The sequence below is a fragment of the Panthera onca genome, chromosome D3 (genome assembly GCF_046562875.1).
Source record: "Panthera onca isolate mPanOnc1 chromosome D3, mPanOnc1 haplotype 2, whole genome shotgun sequence".
In the NCBI taxonomy this organism is placed as follows: Eukaryota; Metazoa; Chordata; class Mammalia; order Carnivora; family Felidae; genus Panthera; species Panthera onca.
Window position 1 is genome coordinate 45,851,050 of NC_138350.1, and position 21,342 is coordinate 45,872,391.

The following is a 21,342-nucleotide window of genomic DNA, read 5'->3' on the forward strand; positions in this document are numbered from 1 at the left end:
AACCTTCCATGACTGTGGTATTGGATGTGTTGGCCTCACTCCTGCCACTGGTCTGCCTGTCTCCTTTACCAACCCTCCTCATTTCTGCCCAGAGACTCCTGTTCACTGCACACTCAGGGTGAAGTCTCTTTCTTCTTTGCTCATGGTCTGGCTCTCCCCCTTAGAATGAGAAAGCAATCTCCACGAAGCAGGGACTCTTTCTGTCACTGGGTATCTCAAATGCCTTGACCAGTGCCCAGCTCCAGACACCAGGGCTTCAAGAGTGAGTGAGTGTGAGAGGGCACAGGTGTTTGTGCACCTTGAATGAATACTCCAGCCCCTTGCCTTTTGCCTTTCTTCATTGTGCTGTGATGATAGTTCTATTTTTATAGCTCCTGGGTTTTTGTCAGAATGGGAGCAGCCATATTTATGGCATTTTGAAAAGTCCCCTCAATTACACATAATTTGTAGATTCCATGTGTGTGGTGGTATTAAAGGCTCCATCCTCCCCAATCAAGGACTGTGTAAAACCAAAACATGAGGTGTGCCTGGATGGCTCAGTTGGTTGAGCTTCTGGCTCTTAGTTGAGGCTCAGGTCATGGGATCAAGCCCCACGTCATTGTCTGAGTTGACAGTGCAAAGCCTGCTTGGGATTCTCTCTCTGTCCCTCTCTCTCTGCCCCTCCCCCTTTCATTCTCCCTCTTTCTCAAAAATAAATCATTCTAAAAAAATTTTTTTACACTTACTTACTTTTGAGAGACAGAGCACAAGTCAGGGAGGAGCAGAGAGAGAGGGAGACACAGAATCCGAAGCAGGCTCCAGGCTCCGAGCCGTCAGCACAGAGCCCGGCGCGAGGGTCGAACCCACAAACCGTGAGATCGTGACCTCAGCTGAAGTCGGACGCTCAACCAGTTGAGCCACCCAGGCTCCCCAATAATGCTTTGGTTTTAAAGTTTGTTTAAGAAAAAGAGTGACAGAATTGGTAGTACATGGATCAAAATACTGGTAGAACTGACCTATAAATGAACTCCTATATTATAATGTAAACAAAGTTTTTTTAAAAAATGAGAATAAAGCTAGAATTAGTGTCCTTAACATAGAAAGAACTCTTAGAAACATAGAACGTAGTAGAAGGATAAACAGACAAAAAGAAAAATAGACAAAATACCTGAACAGACAATCCATAAAATAAGATGCACAAATGGTGAGTAACCTTTTACCCCCATGATAGAATCAATGAGCTGCAAATTAAAACAAGGGAAAACATAATTGGCAAATGCTGAAAAACATTCTCTGTTGGGAAAAGGTTTAGGGAAATGGTCTCTTATAAACTGTTGGTACATATGTAAATTCATAAAACCTTTGGGACATGTAGTCTTGTATTTATACAAATTAATCCACAATCTGTATAGGGAATAACTTAGATGTACCATATATGCACTCTCACACATGGAGAGACCTACACATACACATACATGCACGCAGAGACCAAACCTGCCCCCGTTCATCACCTGTAAGAAAAATTCCAGGAGTGGATTCTGAGGGGGGGGGAAGGAGCAGGTGGTCTGATCTGCTATCTTCGGTCAGGTACTCACACCCTTCCTAAGACCAGAAAGCTTTTCCAGACAAGCAGGACCCTTCTGATTCCCATCATGTACGGGAATGGCTCCCCAGAGAAAGGAGACCTCTGACAGTTGATGTATTCGTTTCCTCAGGCTGCCATGACAAGGAACTACAGAAAGGGGACAGAAATTAGTTGTCTTGTAGTCCTGAGGTTGGAAGTCTGCAGGGTTGATTTTCTTCTGAGCCTCCTCTCCTCGGCTTGTAGAGAGCAGTCTCCTCCCTGTGTCTTCATGTGTTCTTTCCTGTGTGTGTGCACACGTGCCTGGGTCCTCATCTCCTTCCTTCTCATGAGGCTTCTGGTTATATTGGATTAGGGCCTGCCGTAAAGACCTCATTCTAATGTAGTTACCTCTTTAGAGACCTTATCTCCAAACACAGTCACATTCTGAGATGGTGAGGATTAGGACTTCAACATATGAATTTTGGGGGGATGCAGTTCCACACATCACAGCTATCAGTGCCAATTAGTGTCTCCTCACAGGCGCTTAGGGTTTTCCTTTCTTTTCACAGGCACCTCAGATACCCTGGTAGCCTCTGAGTACGGTGCCCTGCACATTCCCTCAATGTGCCAAAATTCTCTCAGGGGTCAAAATGGAAAGAGTCACACGCCAATTTAAAGTAGACATGAACCACATGGTTTATCAAATCAGTGTAAAACAGCAAGAAGCAAGCGAAAAGGGTAGCCTCGGTTAATGCTCTGAGGATGGAGTGCCGGCGGCGGGGGGAAAGGCCGTGCTACCTGAGGCCCAGCATACACGCATATAACGTCTTGCATCGCTCTGTACGTCACTGGCCACAGTAAAGCAGTGGACCCTCGGGTTTTGTTAGTGTTTCTTGGGTAGAGGACACACGGTGCCAGCATGGGTGTCACCAATGGATGGTCAGATTAAGGCCACCTGAATATTAATGTCTTACGAATATTTAGTATTCTGAATATTTGGTGCTTTTTATGTATTTATTTATATATATTTCATGTATATTTAGTACCCAGGTGCCTCATGAATTTAGATACTTTGTGACCCTTTTCGTTCTCTTTTTTCAAATATATTTTTTAAAGTTTATTTATTTTGAGGGGGTGGGGAGAGGCAGAGAGAGAATCCCAAACAGGCTCCAGGCTGTCAGTGCAGAGCCCGACATGGGACTTGAACTCACCAACTGTGAAATCATGACCCAAGGTGAAATCAGGAGTCAGACGCTTAATCGCCACCCAGGCACCCTAAACCCTTTCGTCGTCTAACACACGCACAGGCTCTTACTTGCAGAGTACATACTGTGTTCTTGACATTCTGGACACATCTCAGGAATTCTGCCTGTGCCTGACAAACTCTGCTTCCTGGTTACTTAAAACCTCTTGAAAGAATGTGCCTGTATCTTACAAACTTCCATATCTAACAGCTGAAAATGCTCAACTGCGTGTTAGAGTGGTCCACATAGGAACACCCTCTCCTAGTGGCTGGGTCCACAGGAACTATCATGTTCTTGGATTTGCCACCACAAACAGCGATCTCCTCTCTTGTGTTTAACACCACAGAATTAAGTGGTACCAACATTATTTGAATGCCAGTGGACTGGCTCTGAGCTGAGACCTTTTTGTTGGCAATTGAATGCTATCATTTCATGTTAAACAGAATTTGGTGGTGGCACAAAAGGAAACTGTTCGCTGGGGAAGTGGAATCTTGCCTTACAGATTCAGGGAAGTCTGGAATTTGATGTCCTTTTGGCACCAGAGTCTGGGTCAGGTCTCCAAAAGGACTTGGCCTTGTTTCCATTAACACCTTTTTTTTTTCCCCCCACGACTCTACAAAGGGAAACTTTTGCTTGCTATCTGAATTTAATGTATCTTCTCAGCTTGGTATTGCTAGTGGGAATCTTTGAGTAGAATAGAATGTAACATTAGTAACTGCAAGCTTACTGTGATGACTCTGAAAATTATTCGGACTCTTTGTGTTTTCATATTTGTACTTTGAGATCTTTTTTTAAAAAGTTCATTTATTTTGAAAGAGAGCAAGAGTGCATGGGAGCGGGGGGGGGGGGGGGGGGGGCGGGCAGAGACAGAGAGGGAGAGAGAGCATCCCAAGCAGGCTCCGTGCTGTCAGTGTGGAGCCTGATGAGGGGTCCAATCTTAGGAACCGTAAGATAACCTGTACCAAAATCAAGAGTTGGCTGCTTAACTGACTGAGCCACCCAGGTGCCCTGAAGTCTTTACTTTCTAAAGGGCTTTAAAAATATATTGATGTGGAAATAGCTTACATTTTTAAACTTGGAAAATGGGATTTGTGGCCACTTACATGTTTCCTTTTTCCTTTGTCCCTTGTCTCTCCAGGTATGTCTGTGTTTGGGTTAGGCAAGAATACAGATTTATATGTTTTTGGTAGAATCTTAAATGGCTCTTAATTATGCCTACAGGAAAGAATCTAGAATTTCTCCCAGTAGTCTAAAACAAATTGTGAGAAGCGTAATTACCATTTATTGCAAATCCTCTTTCTAAATGTTGGAAAACAATATTGTGATTTCCCGGCACTACTAACAGGTAACATACACCTATTTTTATTTTTTTTAATTTTTATTTTTTAAAGTTTATTTATTATTTTTGAGAGAGAGTGCATGAGCAGGGGAAGGGCAGAGAGCGAGAGAGACACAGAATCCAAAGCAGGCTCCAGGCTCTGAGCTGTTAGCACAGAGTCCGATGCGGGGCTCAAACTCACGAACCGTGAGATCATGACCTGAGCTGAAGTCGGCTGCTAAACCAACTGAGCCATCCAGGTGCCCCATGACATACACCTGTTTTTAAAGGCAATGTACCTTCCCCAAGAGTATTGTGTGTGCATTAATTCATTTATTTCAAGATCTCCTGAAAATTATAATTTTTTTGTCAAGGCCCAAAACTGTGTTGTTTGTGAAGTTGGCGCTGAAATCTGGTACTATTGACTAAATTTTAACATTCTCTGTTATGTCGTGTCTCCATTAAAGGAAAAAAAATTGAAGTTATGGTATTTTAAACATTTTAAATGAATTATTCAATTGAAAGGCGTGGCTTTGTAGTGAACTAGTTATTTATAGTTCCAGAGCATAGAAAGTATGAAAATATTTTCTACAAGTCTGCTAGTTCTGGTATGATCCTGATACCAAAACTCCTAGAGGAGAGCACTGAACAAAAAACTATAGGTCAACTTCATTCTGAACATAGAAGCTCTAAATAAATATTAGTAAGTTAGATCCAACAATGTATTTTTGATATGCTGTATTATGACCTTAGTAGGGCTTATTTCAGAAAGGCCAGCGTCGTTCAGCCTCAGGAAATGTGTTCCTGTTATGACCTGCATTAAGGAGGTAATTGATAAAACCGCACAGTCCCATCAGTAGAGGCCCAAATAGCATTTAATGAAATCCACTTAAAAAAAAACAAACAAAAACAAAAACCAAGAAACTATTAGCAAATTAGAAATAGAAAGGGCTTTTCTTTATTTGGTAAAGGTGGCATCTACTAAAAACGTGCCTCAAGCTATATTTAATGTTGCAACGTTAGAACATCCTCATTAAAGACGGGAATAAAGCGAGGGAATAAAGCAAAGCGTGCTGTGCTTGCTAACAGCATTTTAACTGGTGGTTCTCTCCAATTAAGCCTCTTGTAGAGGAAGAGACAACACTGTCATTATTTGCAAATGATTTGAATATCTCCCCAGATCCAAGAGAAAAAGCTAAAACAATCATGAGGATCCATGAGCATAATAATGTGACATATGCGAAATCATCCTGCAAACATCCAGAGTTTTCCTCCATACCGGCAGCATTCACTCGCAGAATATGATGGAGGAACAAAGCCCTTTGACAGTCGCCGCAAGTATCATAAACTGCCTAGGAGTACAGCCATCCAGAAAGAAGTCCTGAATGGCTGGAAGAACGCTCTGTGTCTCTGTAGTAACAAAGCAGTACTTACACATTGTGCTGAATTTAATTTGGCAGCAAGTATGCTCCATTTAATTTGGCAAAGACTCATGCTTTTGCAGATGCTTGCCAACATTATTTCCTCATTTTACCAGTGAAGAAATGGAGACTTTCAGGCAGTTTTTGTGATACAGTGTCCGTGGGTAATTCACCAGACAAAAGCCTAGGTGGTACTTGACCTCCGATTCTGGGCTTCACGGCTATTTCACGCTAGCCCGTTTTCTGTATTCTCTTGAGCCCAGTGTATGTGTATTTCCTCAAAAAATTAGGCTGTGAATCAAGTATCAAATTGAGGATAATTCTCCTTTCTCTGCTCTGTTGTGAATATTAGAATTTATAATCCTAAAAACCCCTATTGGATTATTTTTATTTTAAATTATTTTGGTGAAAAAGGGGAAATCTGTTTTCACCATTTTAATGTCTGTTCATTGCAATTCCTTAATGAGTAATCAGGCCGGAACTAGCATTTATTTTGTAGTTATGCTTATTCTTGGAATAGTATCGCTAAGCTCCATAGTGGTCTCGTGTTCTGTCAGAGCGCTTCTAACAAACGGAAGGATCAGTGGTACTTTCTTCACAGTTTAATTTTGAAAGCAAGACCCTGTACTCACTTTCTAAGGCCATGTAACAAGCTTGGTGGCTTAAAACAGCAGACATTATTCTCACACAGCTCTGGAGGTCCAAAGTCCAGACTCTGTTTCACTGGCTGAAATCAAAGTGATCGGGGCTGCCCTCCCTCTGGAGGCCCAGAAGACCTTTTGTGGGCTCTGATGGTTCTTGCACTTGTGGCTGTGCCTCCAGTCTGTGCCTTTGTGATTACGTCGCCTCCTCCCCTCTGCTTCCCTCACTTGTGATTGCATTTAGGTCCACCCTGATAATCCAGGATAATCTCCCCATCTCAAGGCTTTTAATGTAATGGGGCCTGGATGTGCCCTGCCTGAGGAAAGCTCGCTCTGGAGGCAGGCACAGCAGAGCGAATGCTAGTCTGCTTCTAGCTTGTTGACCTTGATCGAACTACTCCACCTCTTGGAACCTTCGTTTCTCCATCTGAAAATGGAACCGAATACATGGCGATCTCAGATTTTTGAAAGGGTTAAGGGAAACAATGTTCATTCAGATGGGTTTTTTTTCTTTTTGTCTCTCCTACACTTGCATTTAAAGCTTTGCTGTAATTTGTACCTCAAGCCGGTACCATCCTAGGCACTTAGTAGTTGCCCGGTAATTAGTGTTCACAAGTAGTTTTTGGTCTTCTGAAGGGCGGTGTGGCATTGCATTGTCCTGCAGCTGGAGACAGCTTGGTGGCAGTGGCTCATCCAGAAGTATTTTGTGTGGGACCATTGAGGGTCAGGAATTTAGCAAACTGAGGAGATGCCTGCAAAGCAGAATTGCCAGCACTGCGGTTTTGTGCAAACGGGCTAAATTGAGTGTGTGTGTGATGCGTGGAAAGAAGTGTTGATCCAGAAAGGGGAAGCGGGCGGTGTGATGAGCGTCCTGTGCATGCACACACATGCACACTGCATACGAGATCTTAAAAATTTTTGAAAATAATAATTATTATTATTTTTTTGCCTCTTTGGGACCTTGGTGGCTATGTGCTTACATCCAGTGTGAATGTCTGACAGGGTTGGGCCTGTCTCACATTCCTAAGAGGTTACCTCCAACTAGATGTTAACCTCCTCGAGAACAGGAGTCACTGGCGCGGGGATGTATGTCCTCTCTTCGCCTCCGTAGATGGTGCTAAGGGATTGAACACCACAGTCCGAACCGTCCTGGCCCAGTGAAGTGTTACTATGGGACGCGAATAGTTATTGATTCAGCCGAGGCCTTGGTTCACGAGTCATTTGGCTTACGATGTTCCTGAGTCACTGGCTGTCCTGAGGATCTCCCTGACTCATCTGTGTGGCATGTGGGTGTCCAAGAGGCCTCCTGCAGTGACCATGCATCACTAAAGGAGCCGAGATCTGCGAAATGCCGCAGGCTCTCATTTGTGATCCTCCCTGCCCCTGCCTGGCTGTCTGTGGGGAGAAGAGGCAGTAGGGACCCCGAAAAGTTGGTGGCCAGGGATCAGCAGAACGGGCACAAAGGGGACCCCAGGGAGGGCTGAGTGTGGGGCAGCGGGCATGGAATGACACCTGCAGGGGCAGGGAAGGCCCCTGAGAGCAGGGCTGTGCCAAATTTGTAGGGCATTTAGGATTTGTATTTGTTAACACCTGTCTTTGCTGTATTTAGGATTGACTTGAACTCTTTTATGCTGTTGATGCTTTTTAGGTGCTTTTATCAGGTGCTCTGGTATGAGGTTGGCAGACTTTGAAAGGGCTCTTTAGTGGAAAGAAACACTAAATGTATTTAATCAGGAGTGAGAACAGTCCTGGGAGAGTCTGCTGGACTCTGGACAGTACTAGATTAATGCAAAAGTCAGAAGTGAGTGTGGGTAGAGGAGAGGTGATGACCGGGAGCAATCAGACAGCATTTTAGGTACAGAATTGACCTAGGACTGTATGGCAGGCGGAGTGGGTCACAGAAGGGAGAGCGAGCTGAGGGCAGGATTAAAGGAGGCTTCACGCAGTCACTCAATACCGATGGGGGTCTTTCTGGCCTGGGGCGGGGCCAGACACACTCCCTTTTGTTGTCCTTTATTGCGCTTTGCAGATCTGGGGTTTTTTACGAATTGAAGGTTTGTGGCAACCCTCCGTGAAGTCTGTTGGCGCCATTTTTCCAGCAACATCTGCTCACTTCATGTCTCTGTCACATTTGGGTAATCCTGGCAATATTTTGAAGTTTTTTGTTATTGTTAATGGTGATCTGTGATTACAACTTGCCAAAAGCTCAGATGATGGCCAGCGTTTTTTAGCAATAAAGTATTTTTTAATTAAGATATGTGCGCTGTTTTTTGGGCATCATGCTATTGCACACTTAAACAACAGTATAGTAGGAGCGTAACTTTTGTATGCACTGGGAAACCGGAAAATTCCTCTGACCCACATTGTTGCAGTATTTGCAGTACTGGGGGCGTGAAACCAAACCTGTAGTTATCTCTAACATATGCCTGTTGTATACACAGGAGGGTGAAATCTAGACCCTGTCCTTGCAGGACCTCTCTGGTAACCAGGGGCTGGATTAGCAGTTACAGTGGAGCAAGTCCTTTGTATGGTCCAAGTCTGAAAAGTATGCTGTAGGAGAAGGCGTGAGCAAGCCCTCAGTGGGGGCATCTCCCGCCAGAGCAAAAGAAGTGTTTTGTGCCTAGCCAGGTTCATCTCACAACTGAGACAAATTGGAACGTTCCAGAAATCTTAAATTTTTTTTTTTAATGTTTTTTTTTGAGGGTGGTGGGGGAAGGAGAGAATGAGTAGGGAGAGGCAGAGAGAGAGGGAGACAGAATCTGAAGCAGGCTCCAGGCTCCAAGCTGTCAGCACAGAGAGGCCGATGCGGGACTCAAGCCCTCCAACTGTGAGATCAGGACCAGAGCCGAAGTTGGATGCTTAACTGACGGAGTCACCCAGGCGCCCCCAGAAATCTCTAAATTGTTTAATCTGTTTAAAATGACTGTTAAGGAAGAAGACGTATTGGAATGGAAAGGATTGTAATGTTCATGGCAGCTCTTAGCCAGTAACTCTGTTTTCATTCTTTCCTCAGTGTCAAATCAACAGTGCCTTGACTTCTTTCCATACTGCTTTGGAACTTGCGATAGATCAGAGAGAGATCCAGCATGTCTGTCTGTATGAAATCGGTAAATATGAAATGTCTGTCCAGCTTCTTGTCACGACCTGGCATTCATGCATTCCGCTTGTGTCCGGCTAGATGTCTAGCTTCCTGTCACAAGTCTTCATTCTTGTGCACGTTTGCATTATTAATGCTGTTCAGTTTGTATCTTCTGTAAAATACTTGCTGCCATTTATGGTAAGACTTTGTCATCAGAGCACAAGGGGTGATAACTTATCTCCGTGATTGTCATTACTGCGTTAGTTTACTCTTTAGAACATTTGATTTTAGGATAATAGGTCCTGTGAAAAGAATTGACTAAAACTCATTTGTAAATAACCTTACCGGACTGTACATTGGAATCCAAAACTAAGTTTTCCTCCCTCACAGTGGTGTTTACCTGAAAAGAAAAATACAGCGTGGGAGAGAGTTGGGCACATTGACCCCAATCCCAGCCCTTCTGCCGACTAGCTCAAAGACCTGGGACAAACGGTTTAAGCCTCATGGTTGTCATGAGTGTTCGGGTGCCTTCCCTCAGTGGTTGTGAGATTTAGATGCAGTAGGAACGAGTGTCAGGTGGGGCTCCTGGTCCTCAGAACACCCTCCACATGTGTTAGCTTCCTTCCTTCTGCTCGCCTCCCTCCTGCAGACACATTTATAAACAGACATGGAAATACTTACTTGCTTACAGCTTTCTCCCTCTTCCCCAAAGCTGTTACTCAGTTTTTTGCTGACTGCACTAAATTCTGTCCTGTTTACCCTAGTAATTCCACAGTCCTTTTTTGTAGCAGGTGCTCTGTCTTGCGGAGGAGAATCCATACAAGTTTGGGTTTGAAATAATGACACGTTGTAATAAGGGCTTCATATTTGTTAGGGTTTCAGCCCAGTAGGGCAAGGTCACATCATACAGCACCTAGAAAGGGAATGAGGGGGCCAGGGTGAGGAGAAATAATGAGGCAGTGATGGAATCAACAGGAAGACTGGAACTCTAAGGCCCCCTGCAGAGAGAAAAGGACAAATGGGGGGTGCACAGGAGGCATTTGACACCTGTCAGGTTGGGACCCTGGGATGCTTGCCACTTGCTGATACGCTGTGGACATAGTTGTCTTCCTGAATAACTTTAAATCTTTAAAAAAAATTTTTTTTAATGTTTATTTTTGAGAGAGAGAGATAGAGACAGAACACAAGTGGGGGAGGGGCAGAGAGAGGGGGAGACACAGAATCTGAAGCAGGCTCCAGGCTCTGGGCTATCAGCACAGAGCCTGACGCGGGGCTCGAACCCATGAGCTGTGAGATCATGACATGAGTTGAAGTCAGACGCTCAACTGTCTGAGCCACCCAGGCGCCTCTAAATCTTTTTAAAGAGAAGTACAAACTAAAAGACTGGGCACTTCCTAGTGAAACAGTATTGTGTTTTAAATACCTGTTATGGGTTAGGGAAAAGAGATGAGGTATAATCCAGTGGAAAAAATATTTATATACGATACAAACCCTGCTGGAGCTCTGGGTAGTAGCCATAATGTAGGATGGAATGTATTTCAAAGAACTTGAATTAAGGCCTAGATTTGGTGGCCTTTTTTTCGTTCTTAAGATACTGCTTTCTTTTTTTTCTTCCACTTATTGAGATATAATCAACATATACTGTATTCAAGTTGTATGCCCTAACGATTTGATATGTGCATGTATTGCACAATGATTATGATGGCCTCTTTTTTTGGTGCAGCATTTTCAGGTCTGTGGCAGTGTGGAGGGTTAGAGCTGAAGGAAGGTTGGAAATCATCACAGCCTAACCCTGAGGCCTATTAGCAAGGTTAACCCAAGAAAAAGAAGCCCAGTTGTAACTCAGCTTCTGATTCAGATTCATTGGCACCTCTACATATTTTGCACTTAATTCCCATCTTACAGGATGGACATTGTCAGCCCCGATTTTTACTGTCCTATGTCTACTTCTCCTATCCCATAGAATTGACACTGGATTTTCTGGAAGTGTGGATCTCTCTCATCCCTGTACTAAAAAGGCAGGTCCAAGATGGCACAAGTACTTCACGAGGAAGCAGATATAGCAGGAGGTAGATAGCAGAGAGCAGTGGCCTTGAGTCCTTAGCAGTTCCCTCTAAGCTCTGTGGCCTTGAGCAAGTCTCACCCACCTCTCTGTGCCTTAGATTTTCTCCTTGGTAAAATGAGAACACCGTCCGCCACCTTAGCAAGCCTCTAGTAGAATTAGAAGTACGCCAGGTGCCCAGGCACACAGGGGGATGTGGCAATGGCAGGTACTATTGTAAAAATGAGGGTAGAATTCCCTGCATTTTTGTGGCTGCCACTTCTTCCCAGAATGCCTGTCTCCTGGTGCTTTGATCTGGGAAAGAGGGGGTTCTTTCTCAGCTCTGCTGCCAACCTGGGGGGGGGGGGGAGTACTTAATCTCTAACTGGCTTGTTGTCTCTACTTCTCACAAGGGTTCGAGAATTAATAATCATTAAGGAGCACCCGGGTGCTTGCAGACTGTTTGAGATCCTCACTATGTATATAATCTAACAGTAGTCCTTCCTTTTCTGTGTCTGTGCCTGCTCTTGGAGAAGTACTCCTGTACTTAGATTAATCTCACCACCCAAATTGGAGTGTAGGATACAAATTAGGGTGTTTTCATGGAAATCTTTATGTCATTCTGTGTATTGCTTCCATACTGCTTAATGGGTTGTGAAGTCAGAAGTGCTGTCTTGCCTTATGCAAAATGTCACATTGAAAATACTTAAGAGAAAAAAAAGTCTTCAGGTTTTCAGGTAGTGTGCATGTGGCACTGAGACAAAGATGGTCAGCTGTATCAGATTCCTAGCTTAAAGACAGGATATGAATCATGACTTTGGGGTCCCATACTAAAAATATTTCTTTCATAGGTTGGTGCAGCATGATAGAGCTGAATTTCAAGGATGCGTTTGATTCCTTTGAGAGGCTGAAAAATGAGTCCAGGTGGTCCCAGTGCTATTACGCCTATTTAACTGCAGGTGAGTAGCTTATTTCTGTGGTGAGTTCACCACACACATTGGCGGATGGGAGGGAGATGTCAAGAAGACGTGGGGTTCTCCTTCCTCTCCTTCCTTTTCCGTAGCATGTTAATGTTCTGTGCTACCTAGTCACCCAGCGGTGACTGACTCAGTCCTGCACACCAGCTCCCCCTCTCGGCTGGTTTGGTCATAGGCTCTGTTTTGAGGGTTTCTGTGTATTTTGCCCTAAGCAGCCTCAGCCTACCCTTAACTCCTATCCTTTACTTTCTACAATATGGTTTTTAGTTTTTAAGAATTTAAATATTTTTTAAGGAATTTAACATGTCTTTTAAATTGTGTTAATATTTTTGTTTGGATCACTAGTGCCCTGGTTACAAAGTTGCATTTGAGTAGTCTGCTCCAACCTTGTTTTACTTATTAAAACCTTCTTAAATTTACAGTGTGATTTTGTAGAACATGAGGTATTTGAACACTGCCTATCATTTAGCAGAGACCCCTTGTCATTGCTGATATGAGTAAGAGTGCACGTTTTGGCCTCCTCTCAGGAGATAAAGATATGCTGCCACCTGGTGGAGAAAGGGATGTCTGTGCCCTGAGATGCATAAAGTGCCGTCATGCCATCATGATGTACACTTGCAGAGGTGGAAATTAAAGAAAAGTACCAAGTGGCTGTGCATTTTCTGCTTCTGATAAACTCTCCTTACATGGCCATATAAGTGATTCTTTAAAATTCAGACATAATTTTAAATCTCTCATTTCCCTGAATATTTGCGTTTAATGAAGGATTTCCTGTTATTCCAGTCCCCTAACTGATCTGTTTAAGAGAATTAACAGTGGCAAGTGTGCATATCCTGGATGTTCTAAAACTGCGGTTCATTTTGAGTCAACATGAAAGCTCTTTATACCTACACTCTTGACTACAGTCCTCCTAGGGCATCCATTTTTGTATGGCTCTGTAGCTTATGTTTGAATAGGATTATTTTCAGTATAGTGGTGAATATACTTTGTCTCACACCTTAAGAGTTGTTTTACAGGGGCACCTCGGTGGCTCAGTCAGTTGAGCATCCGACTTCAGCTCAGGTCATGATCTCGCGGTCTGTGGGTTCAAGCCCCGCATCAGGCTCTGTGCTGACAGCTCAGAGCCTGGAGCCTGCTTCAGATTGTGTCTCCCTCTCTCTCTCTCTCTCTGCCCCTCCCCCGCTCATGCTCTTTCTGTCAAAACTAAAATAAACATAAAAAAAAAAAGTTGTTTTATAGAACCCACAGGCATCTCCGATGAAAGTACCAGCTATTTCCTGAGTAGCCTCCGTGTGCCCAACATGTTGAATGCATGAACTGAAAAGCAGAGGTCTTCATGACAGCACAGCCATCAGTTGTTAACATGTTATTGAGTCACATAGTCACTCGTGGGCAGCTGTTTCTTTTTTAATCTTTGTTGATCATGGAACACAAATAAATGTGCAACGCGGCTATATAGAGGAGTATTTTTTCTCCAAATATTGGAAATCCCAGGACTATACCAGTTTGTGGGAGCTGATAAAGCACGAAAGACTAGTCTCTGCCTTTGCAAGGGGATTTTGTGCAGATGGTAAGAGGTGTCAGGAGCTCCACTACAAAGCATACACAGGAAGGGGACGATCACTTCTGTCAAGCTATCTGCCATCTCGCAGGAGCTGCCATTTGAATTGGCCCTGAAGGACAGGTACATGTCGACAGGCAGATGGATGTTCAGGGACCAGAAACACTGCCACCAGGGACTTAGTTTCCTGTACTGTTCAATTGTCATAAAATCCACATGATGTAAAATCTGCCATTTTCACCATTTTTGAGTTCAGTGGCATAGTGTGCATGTACACGGTTATGCAGCCATCACCACCATCTGTCCCTTTTTTAAACTATGTGACTAAGAAAGTTACAGATTGTCGGAGAAGGATGTCGGACTAGATGCAGCAGACATTACTCCTTTTTCATTTGCTTACTGGGTGACCTTAGGCAAGTCTTTTAACTTTCTTGGACCTTTACATTCTCTGATCTATAGCCTGATGGGGTTGGTATACAAAACAATCACTGCATTTCCTTCTGTTTTTGAGATGCCAAAGCTGCAGGAGATGAGGTCATTTTGGATGAATTCATACCCTGTCCTTTTGACCAGGGCCGCTTTCCTAACGGAATGTGGTTGCCCCTCCCTTGAACATTCAGCTTAATCCCTCATGCTCCCAGCAGAAAATCTTCTGCTTCTCCCATCACCTTGACATCCACAGCCTTCTCTGAGTCTTGGTGTCTTTGCTTCTTCGGCCCTGCTGACAGGTGTCATCCTGTGACATGCCGTGGCCCGGTGCTCTGCTTGACCACGCCCCAAAATGTGAATAGAGGACCACCTAGTTTTAGGGGCGCTCGAATAAAGGAGGAATTAGGAAATCAATGGACATTCCAGCTGGGGATTGAAAAATATGTGCCAAAGACAACATCTAAGAAAAAAAATTGATATAAATGAATTCAGTGCCATTGTAGTTGAGAAGAGTGGTTGGTAAAGTTTCACCTTCAGAGATACAAAACGAAGCAAGTATGATTAAGTCTTTGCCTCGGGCTTGGGGTAGGATGAAGATTGTGTGCAGGCTGCCAAAATCTTACCATCCTCCAAGGCTCTCAGACTGACTCCTAGCTCCTGATCACTCCAGAAAGAAATGTTTCCTTTCTCTTCCTGAGGCTTTCCAAAAGCACTTTGGTTTTCCTACCCTCAAGGCTCTTATCAACATATACATTATAGCTATGGGACTATGTGTGTATCTTCTTTCTCCAGCTGAAATTTACGTTTCTTTAGGGTTAAAGCATGTGTTTTCTTCCATGTTCTTGCTGGTAGCTTGTAGGTGGTAGGTGGCCCACGAACATGTGTAAGATTAATTTCATGACTTTCTTTCCAGGCACAGAGAGGTACCCTCCATCCACCATGAAACTTCATGATCTTCTTGGCTCCTTATCATTCTTTCCTAGATTCCTTTTTATTCCACTTTCTGAGTATGTGGGCCTCAGCTAGACCACACTGTGCCAATAGCTGGGAATTTTGTCACGTCCAAGACTAGCGCCCAACGAGAGGACCAGGACCACGGTTTTCCTGTATGTCCCCACAAAACTCTGGGAACCCAAGGAAGTAGTTGTTGAGGCAGTAGTGTGACAATCAACAGGATGTTGTAGGCCTCTATGTAACACTTGCTCCCTCCCGTGTTTTTCTTTGGTAACGTTTTCCAAGTACCATCAGCCTGAGTGTCTTTCCGTGGCATTTTTCCCCTGATACTTAGGGAGTACAACAATGGTTTCTTGCAGTTTGTCAGGGAGCCACCGGTGACGTGGATGGGGCACAGATAGTGTTTAAAGAAGTTCAGAAGCTCTTCAAAAGGAAAAACAATCAGATTGAACAATTCTCAGTGAAAAAGGTACGTTGGAGCCTATTGATCTGGTGTGTGTTTGTGACGGGCATTTGTAAGCGACACCATCTTGGACAAGTTTTAGGAAATCCTAATCCAAGCCAGCGACTTACTTGCCAGTGCACTTTGCCACCGTGGAGAAAATTTACCCCCGTGGGCATACTTCTCTTTTGAATGGAAAGTGCTGGTTTTGCTGCACGTGACTAAAACAGCTGTTATTTCTTTGAGTGGGTAGACACATTACAGACCCTGTAGAGCTAATGAGCACATCTGGAAAGGGAAAGCACCTGTCTAAGGAGTTGGGTGGTTTCAGAAGCATCGAAATTGGCAGAATCTAGGCAAGAGATACAGACTATTGAGTCTCAATAATTTACTGAACACATCACATTTGGACCTTCTAAAAAATAAAAGCATGCATCAAATGTACCAGTAGAAAGGCCCAGTACTTCAGGGACAAAGACCCTAATTTATTCTACACTTTTTAGGAAAAAAAGTTAGTGGAATCACTGTGGGTTACATGACAACTTGTCATATCCTGAATTTTCCATGATTTTAGTTTGTTACTAATGAATGAACATTTAGTGACTTAGCTTGAGTATAAACTGGATTATAATGTGGAATACCACTGAGGCCACTAGGACTAGATAAAAAATTAAGTCAATAAAGCCGTAACTAAAATGCATCTAGTATTAATTACATCTTCCACGTAAGCCCATTCATTATTACTGGTCACCCAGCTTTTATAAATTCCTTGGATTTAAACTGAAATGAATCCACTTTTATCCTGTTTTCTGAATGCACCCTGGATCTTAACAGTAGATGGAGTTGAATAATGAATGAAAGGCATATCTATCATACGTTAAAGGTTAGAAAGCCAAAAATTTTTATATAGAGAGAAGTTCTCATTGTTAGCTTTGTTGGAGGGGGTTGTTGATGTCAGAGATGAACTGTGCATTTTTTAATGTCTCGAGTATGTTTTTATTTGAATTCGTTTTCCCAAACCCAGCGTGATCATTCTCACACTTGCAGGCAGAGAGGTTTCGGAAAGTAGCTCCCACCAGAGCGTTGTGTGTACTGGCCTCCATCGAAGTGTTATACCTGTGGAAAGCCCTCCCCAACTGCTCCTTCCCCAACCTGCAGAGGATGAGTCAAGGTAATAAAAAAACTCTACTCATCGGCCGGTTTCTTCGGTTTCCCGTTAGTGTTATCTGATTCAGAGAGTACAGATCTGCCATTCTTGGATTAGATGGTGGAGTGGTGAAGAATGCTCTGTTGCATATAGGTGACAGGTGTCGGCAGCACGGGAATGTGCGGACATGCTCACATCGTTGGCGGTGCGTGCTGAGGCGCAATGACTGCAAAGTGTTGCCGACTCTTATAGCCCTGGGGATTGCTGGATGCGTACGTTTTTTTCCCCCAGCAAAAGCCCTTTGTTTTATATAAGTTTGATTCACGTTTATTAAAATGAACAGGTAGTATCTGCTTCATTGAGTTTTGACAAATATATGCGTGCTGGCATCCACCACCACAATGAAGATCTAGAACATTTCTAACCACCCCTGTAATTTCCCTTGGGCACCTTCTCGGTCAGTCCCCACCCCAAGGCAACCGCTGTTCTGATTTCTCTCTCCACAGATTACTTTCGCCTGTCCTTGAACTTCATAGAAGTTCAGACCTTGTGTACTTTTCATTGCTTGGCTTGGCTTCCTTTGTTCAGCATAGCACCTCTGGGAGTGATCCATGTTGTAGCCCATATCAGTAGTTCGTTCCTTACACCTGCTGAGCGACACTTCACTGTGGGGCTAAATCTGTACCATGGTGTGTTTATCCTTTCTCCTGTTAACGGACGTTTGATTTGTTCCTGGTTTTTTTTTAGCCATCATGAGTAAAGCTGCTACAAACATAAGTATACATCATAAGTGTACTTGTCTTTTGTGTAGACATCATATACTCATTTCTCTTGAGTAAATACCTAGGACTGTAATTAGAAGCCTAGATTTTTGATTCATGTATTTTTGAAAAAAACATAGGGGGGGCGCGTGTGTGGCTCAGTTGGTTGAGCGTCCCACTACGGTTCAGGTCATGATCTCACAGTCCATGAGTTCGAGCCCTGCACAGGGCTCTGTATTCACAGCTCAGAGCCTGGACCCTGCTTCGGATTGTGTGTCTCCCTCTCTCTCTGCCCCTCCCCTGCTTGCTCGCTCTCTCTCTCAAAAATAAATAAATACTAAAAAAACAAACAAACAAAAAAAACCCAGGACCATAGGTTATGGTAATATAGCCTTCATAAAGTCATTTTTATTATAGCTATGGGAAAAGTTCACAGAGAATAAACAATCCCTGGTTGTTGATGCAAGTCTAGAATGTCTAGCAATGTCTAACTGTAAGGAACAATACAGAATTTTATTCTTTGTAATGCACAAATGTGAGACTGTGTAGAGAGAATTCAGACACAAATGCACATATAAAATAGGCTGTAATTGACAGGCATAGAAATGATTATCACTTAATGTGACTAAATATTCTCTGAATCCCCTTCCAGGTATCAAAATAAATAGCAATGATGTGGTCATGGAGAAAGGGAGGCTCTTGAGTAAACATGATATAATTCTTTAATATCTTTGTTAAATATTAGTGCAGTTTTGAGATCGATTAATTAGTTTCTATCATTCCCCAGTGTTAAGCAGTAATGATCCAAATCTATTCAGCCATGTAGAGTACAGAGAAGATCTCTGTAGAGTAATAGTTCCAGAAAAAAACTGGTAGTGGATGAAAGCAATCAAATGCATTAATTAAGTGCTGACCCAGCTTTGTGTATTCAGCTTCTCAGACCCCCCATCTGTAACTTCCTTCATCAGCAGATGTACTTGGATTCTTACAGTGCTCATCTTGTGGTTTCATTTGTAGCGCTTCCCCCACCCTGTGCACTGCATTCTTCCTCAGCATTTTATTTATTTATCCATTTATTTTTAAACATTTAAATGTTTATTTTTGAGGGGGAGCAAGGGGGAGTGAGAGAGAGGGAATGAGCACACAAGAAGGGGAGGAGCAGAGAGAGAAAGAGAGCACAGGCAGGAGAGGGAGACAGAGTCCGAGGTAGGCTTCTAGGCTGTGAGCTGTAAACACAGAGCCCAGTGCAGGGCTCGAACACGAGCTGTGAGATCATGACCTGAGCCAAAGTTGGGCACTTAACCAACCTAGCCGCCCAGGTGCCCTTCTTCCTCTGCATTTTAAAAATATTTCTGTATATCCTCAACATAGTGCCCAGAGTGATCCTGTTAAATGAAGTCATGTTATTTTGGGCCTCAGAACCCTCTGTGGTTTCATATCATTTAAAGTAAATGCCCAAGTCCATTCAGTGGCCTACAGGGCTCTGATCTGTCCACCACTCTCCCCCCTCGTCCACCCCATTGCCTCTCACTGCTCCTCCTGCTTGCTCATCAGGCTCCAGCCACACTCACTTCACTGTTCTTGAACACACCAGGCACACGCTGGCTTCAGTGCCTTTGCACTTTCTCTTTTTTCTGTCTGCAAATGCGCTTCTGAACATCCATGTGGCTCCTTCACTCATTTCCTTCAGGTCTTTACTCAAATATCACCTTTTTATTGAGGCTTAAACCAGCCACAAACAAAGGTGTGTGTGTATATGTGTGTACATATGTATGTGTATCTATTTATAAAATCTTACCAAATCTCAGTATCTCTGTTGGTCCATAGAAACTGTTAACTTCCTTTCCTCCTCTGTTAGCTCCACTGTGTTTCCAATTTTCCACCCTTTTCATTTCCTTGGAAAAACTCCTGTAACATCCTCCAACATGTGTGCCCATCCTGCGTGGTAGATGGCAAGCTTCTTGAAGTGGAGGGGTCACGGCGGATGCCCCCTCAGTGATGAGTGCAGTGCATCAGTACAAACGTGGAAAGGTGCCCGCCATATGGCTTATGAAGTTAATATGATAGAATTTTTTAGAAGTATTTTTATAGAGTAGTTTTAGGTTCTTAGCAAAATTAAACAAAGTACTAGAGTTTCCACATACCACACCCCTCACTTCCCCATACACACAGCCTCCCCATCAACATTGCCACCCCTCCCACCCCCCTACTCACCCCCCCCTCCTCACCCAGATGGATACATTTGTTACAGCCAGTGAACCAATGCTGACGCATCATTAGGGTTTAGTCATACATTAGAGTTCATTCTTTGTTTCATACATTCTGTGTGATTCGACAAGTACGAACTGACATGTAGCCACACTTAGAGGTAGTATCCTGCAGAATATTTCACTGCCCTAAAAATCCCCTGTCTTCCAGCTGTTCCTCCCTTCCTCTCCCTCCCCCAGACTTTTGGGAACTACCGCCTCCAGAGTTTTGCCTTTTCCAGAATGTCATATAGCTAGAATCCTGCACGCAGTATGTAGCCTTTGCAGATTGGTTTCTTGTTCCTACTAACAATATGATATAATTCCGAGTCCTCTGGATGCCCAGATGTTTGATATCTTTGCCTTTCTTTGAATAAGGGTATTCACTAATGGATGAGGAAAAGGAGCCTTCTGAGTTTCAGGGGGCAGGATTGTGAACTGAATATTCAGGTCACTGAACAATGAAATACCTAACTCATGATGTTTAAGAAATTAAGTGAATTATTATCCTTGCTGCTGTTTTCACTTCTCCTTAAGCTTGCCATGAAGTGGATGATTCATCTGTTGTTGGATTAAAGTATTTGCTTCTTGGTGCCATACACAAATGTCTGGGAAACTCAGAAGATGCTGTTCAGGTAAACCGTTAATGCTGTGGCCAAGGAACATAGACCGTGAAAGCCTGTATGTGTGCTTAGGAATAAGGACAATGGAAAAAGCATTCAACAAAACCAGACCTTTCGCCGCAGTGTGAGCTTAACCCTCTACCGATCCGTGTCCTCTCCTCTCAGATGCTGGAAGGTGCTGGTGGAGAATACTAGTTAGTAACGTGTAACTTCAGATTCTTACGTTGCTTCTTTATACACAGGCTTTTCTTCTGGCAGGAGTTACTTATCAGAGATGACAGTCTCAGTTGGAGAAGGAGGAAATAAGGATGCAGACAGTTTTAAAGGAGCAGAATGAAGCCTCATAGCTAGATAAATCCCCAAGATGATCAGATATGTTAGCGTGCGTTCACTTTTCCTGTGTCTGTAACTGCAGATTACCAAAGCAACCCTGGAGGTAAAGTCTAGAAAAGTGTTAGCTTAAGATATTCTGTGTACATACTATATGGAAGAGAACCATTCATTATTTTCAAATATAGTTGGGGGAATTTTTCTAAAGTTTTTGTGTCGTTGGATGTTTTGAAGTATATCCCAGTGTAATTTTGATTACTCTTTAAAAGAGTTCATGTACAGTAGTAGGGGACTTTGACTTTTAAATCCTAGAGTGTTGACATACTTTTATTTTATAATTTTAAATTACTTTTTTTTTTTAATTTTTTTTTTAACGTTTTATTTATTTTTGAGACAGAGAGAGACAGAGCATGAATGGGGGAGGGGCAGAGAGAGAGGGAGACACAGAATCGGAAGCAGGCTCCAGGCTCTGAGCCATCAGCCCAGAGCCCGACGCGGGGCTCGAACTCACAGACCGCGAGATCGTGACCTGAGCCGAAGTCGGACGTTTAACCGACTGAGCCACTCAGGCGCCCCAATTTTAAA

General features: G+C 43.4%; 1 protein-coding gene across 1 annotated transcript in view; it reads left to right on the top strand.

Annotated features, from left to right (window-relative positions):
- TTC39C (tetratricopeptide repeat domain 39C) overlaps window positions 1–21,342 on the top strand; it is a 106,348-nt gene that overhangs the window by 81,711 nt on the left and 3,295 nt on the right. Inside the window, exons 7-11 of the mRNA XM_060613472.3 lie at window positions 9,181–9,274; window positions 12,139–12,246; window positions 15,568–15,677; window positions 16,698–16,821; window positions 20,342–20,439. Coding sequence (XP_060469455.1) covers window positions 9,181–9,274; window positions 12,139–12,246; window positions 15,568–15,677; window positions 16,698–16,821; window positions 20,342–20,439 — 534 coding nt within the window. The remainder of the gene's footprint in view (window positions 1–9,180; window positions 9,275–12,138; window positions 12,247–15,567; window positions 15,678–16,697; window positions 16,822–20,341; window positions 20,440–21,342) is intronic.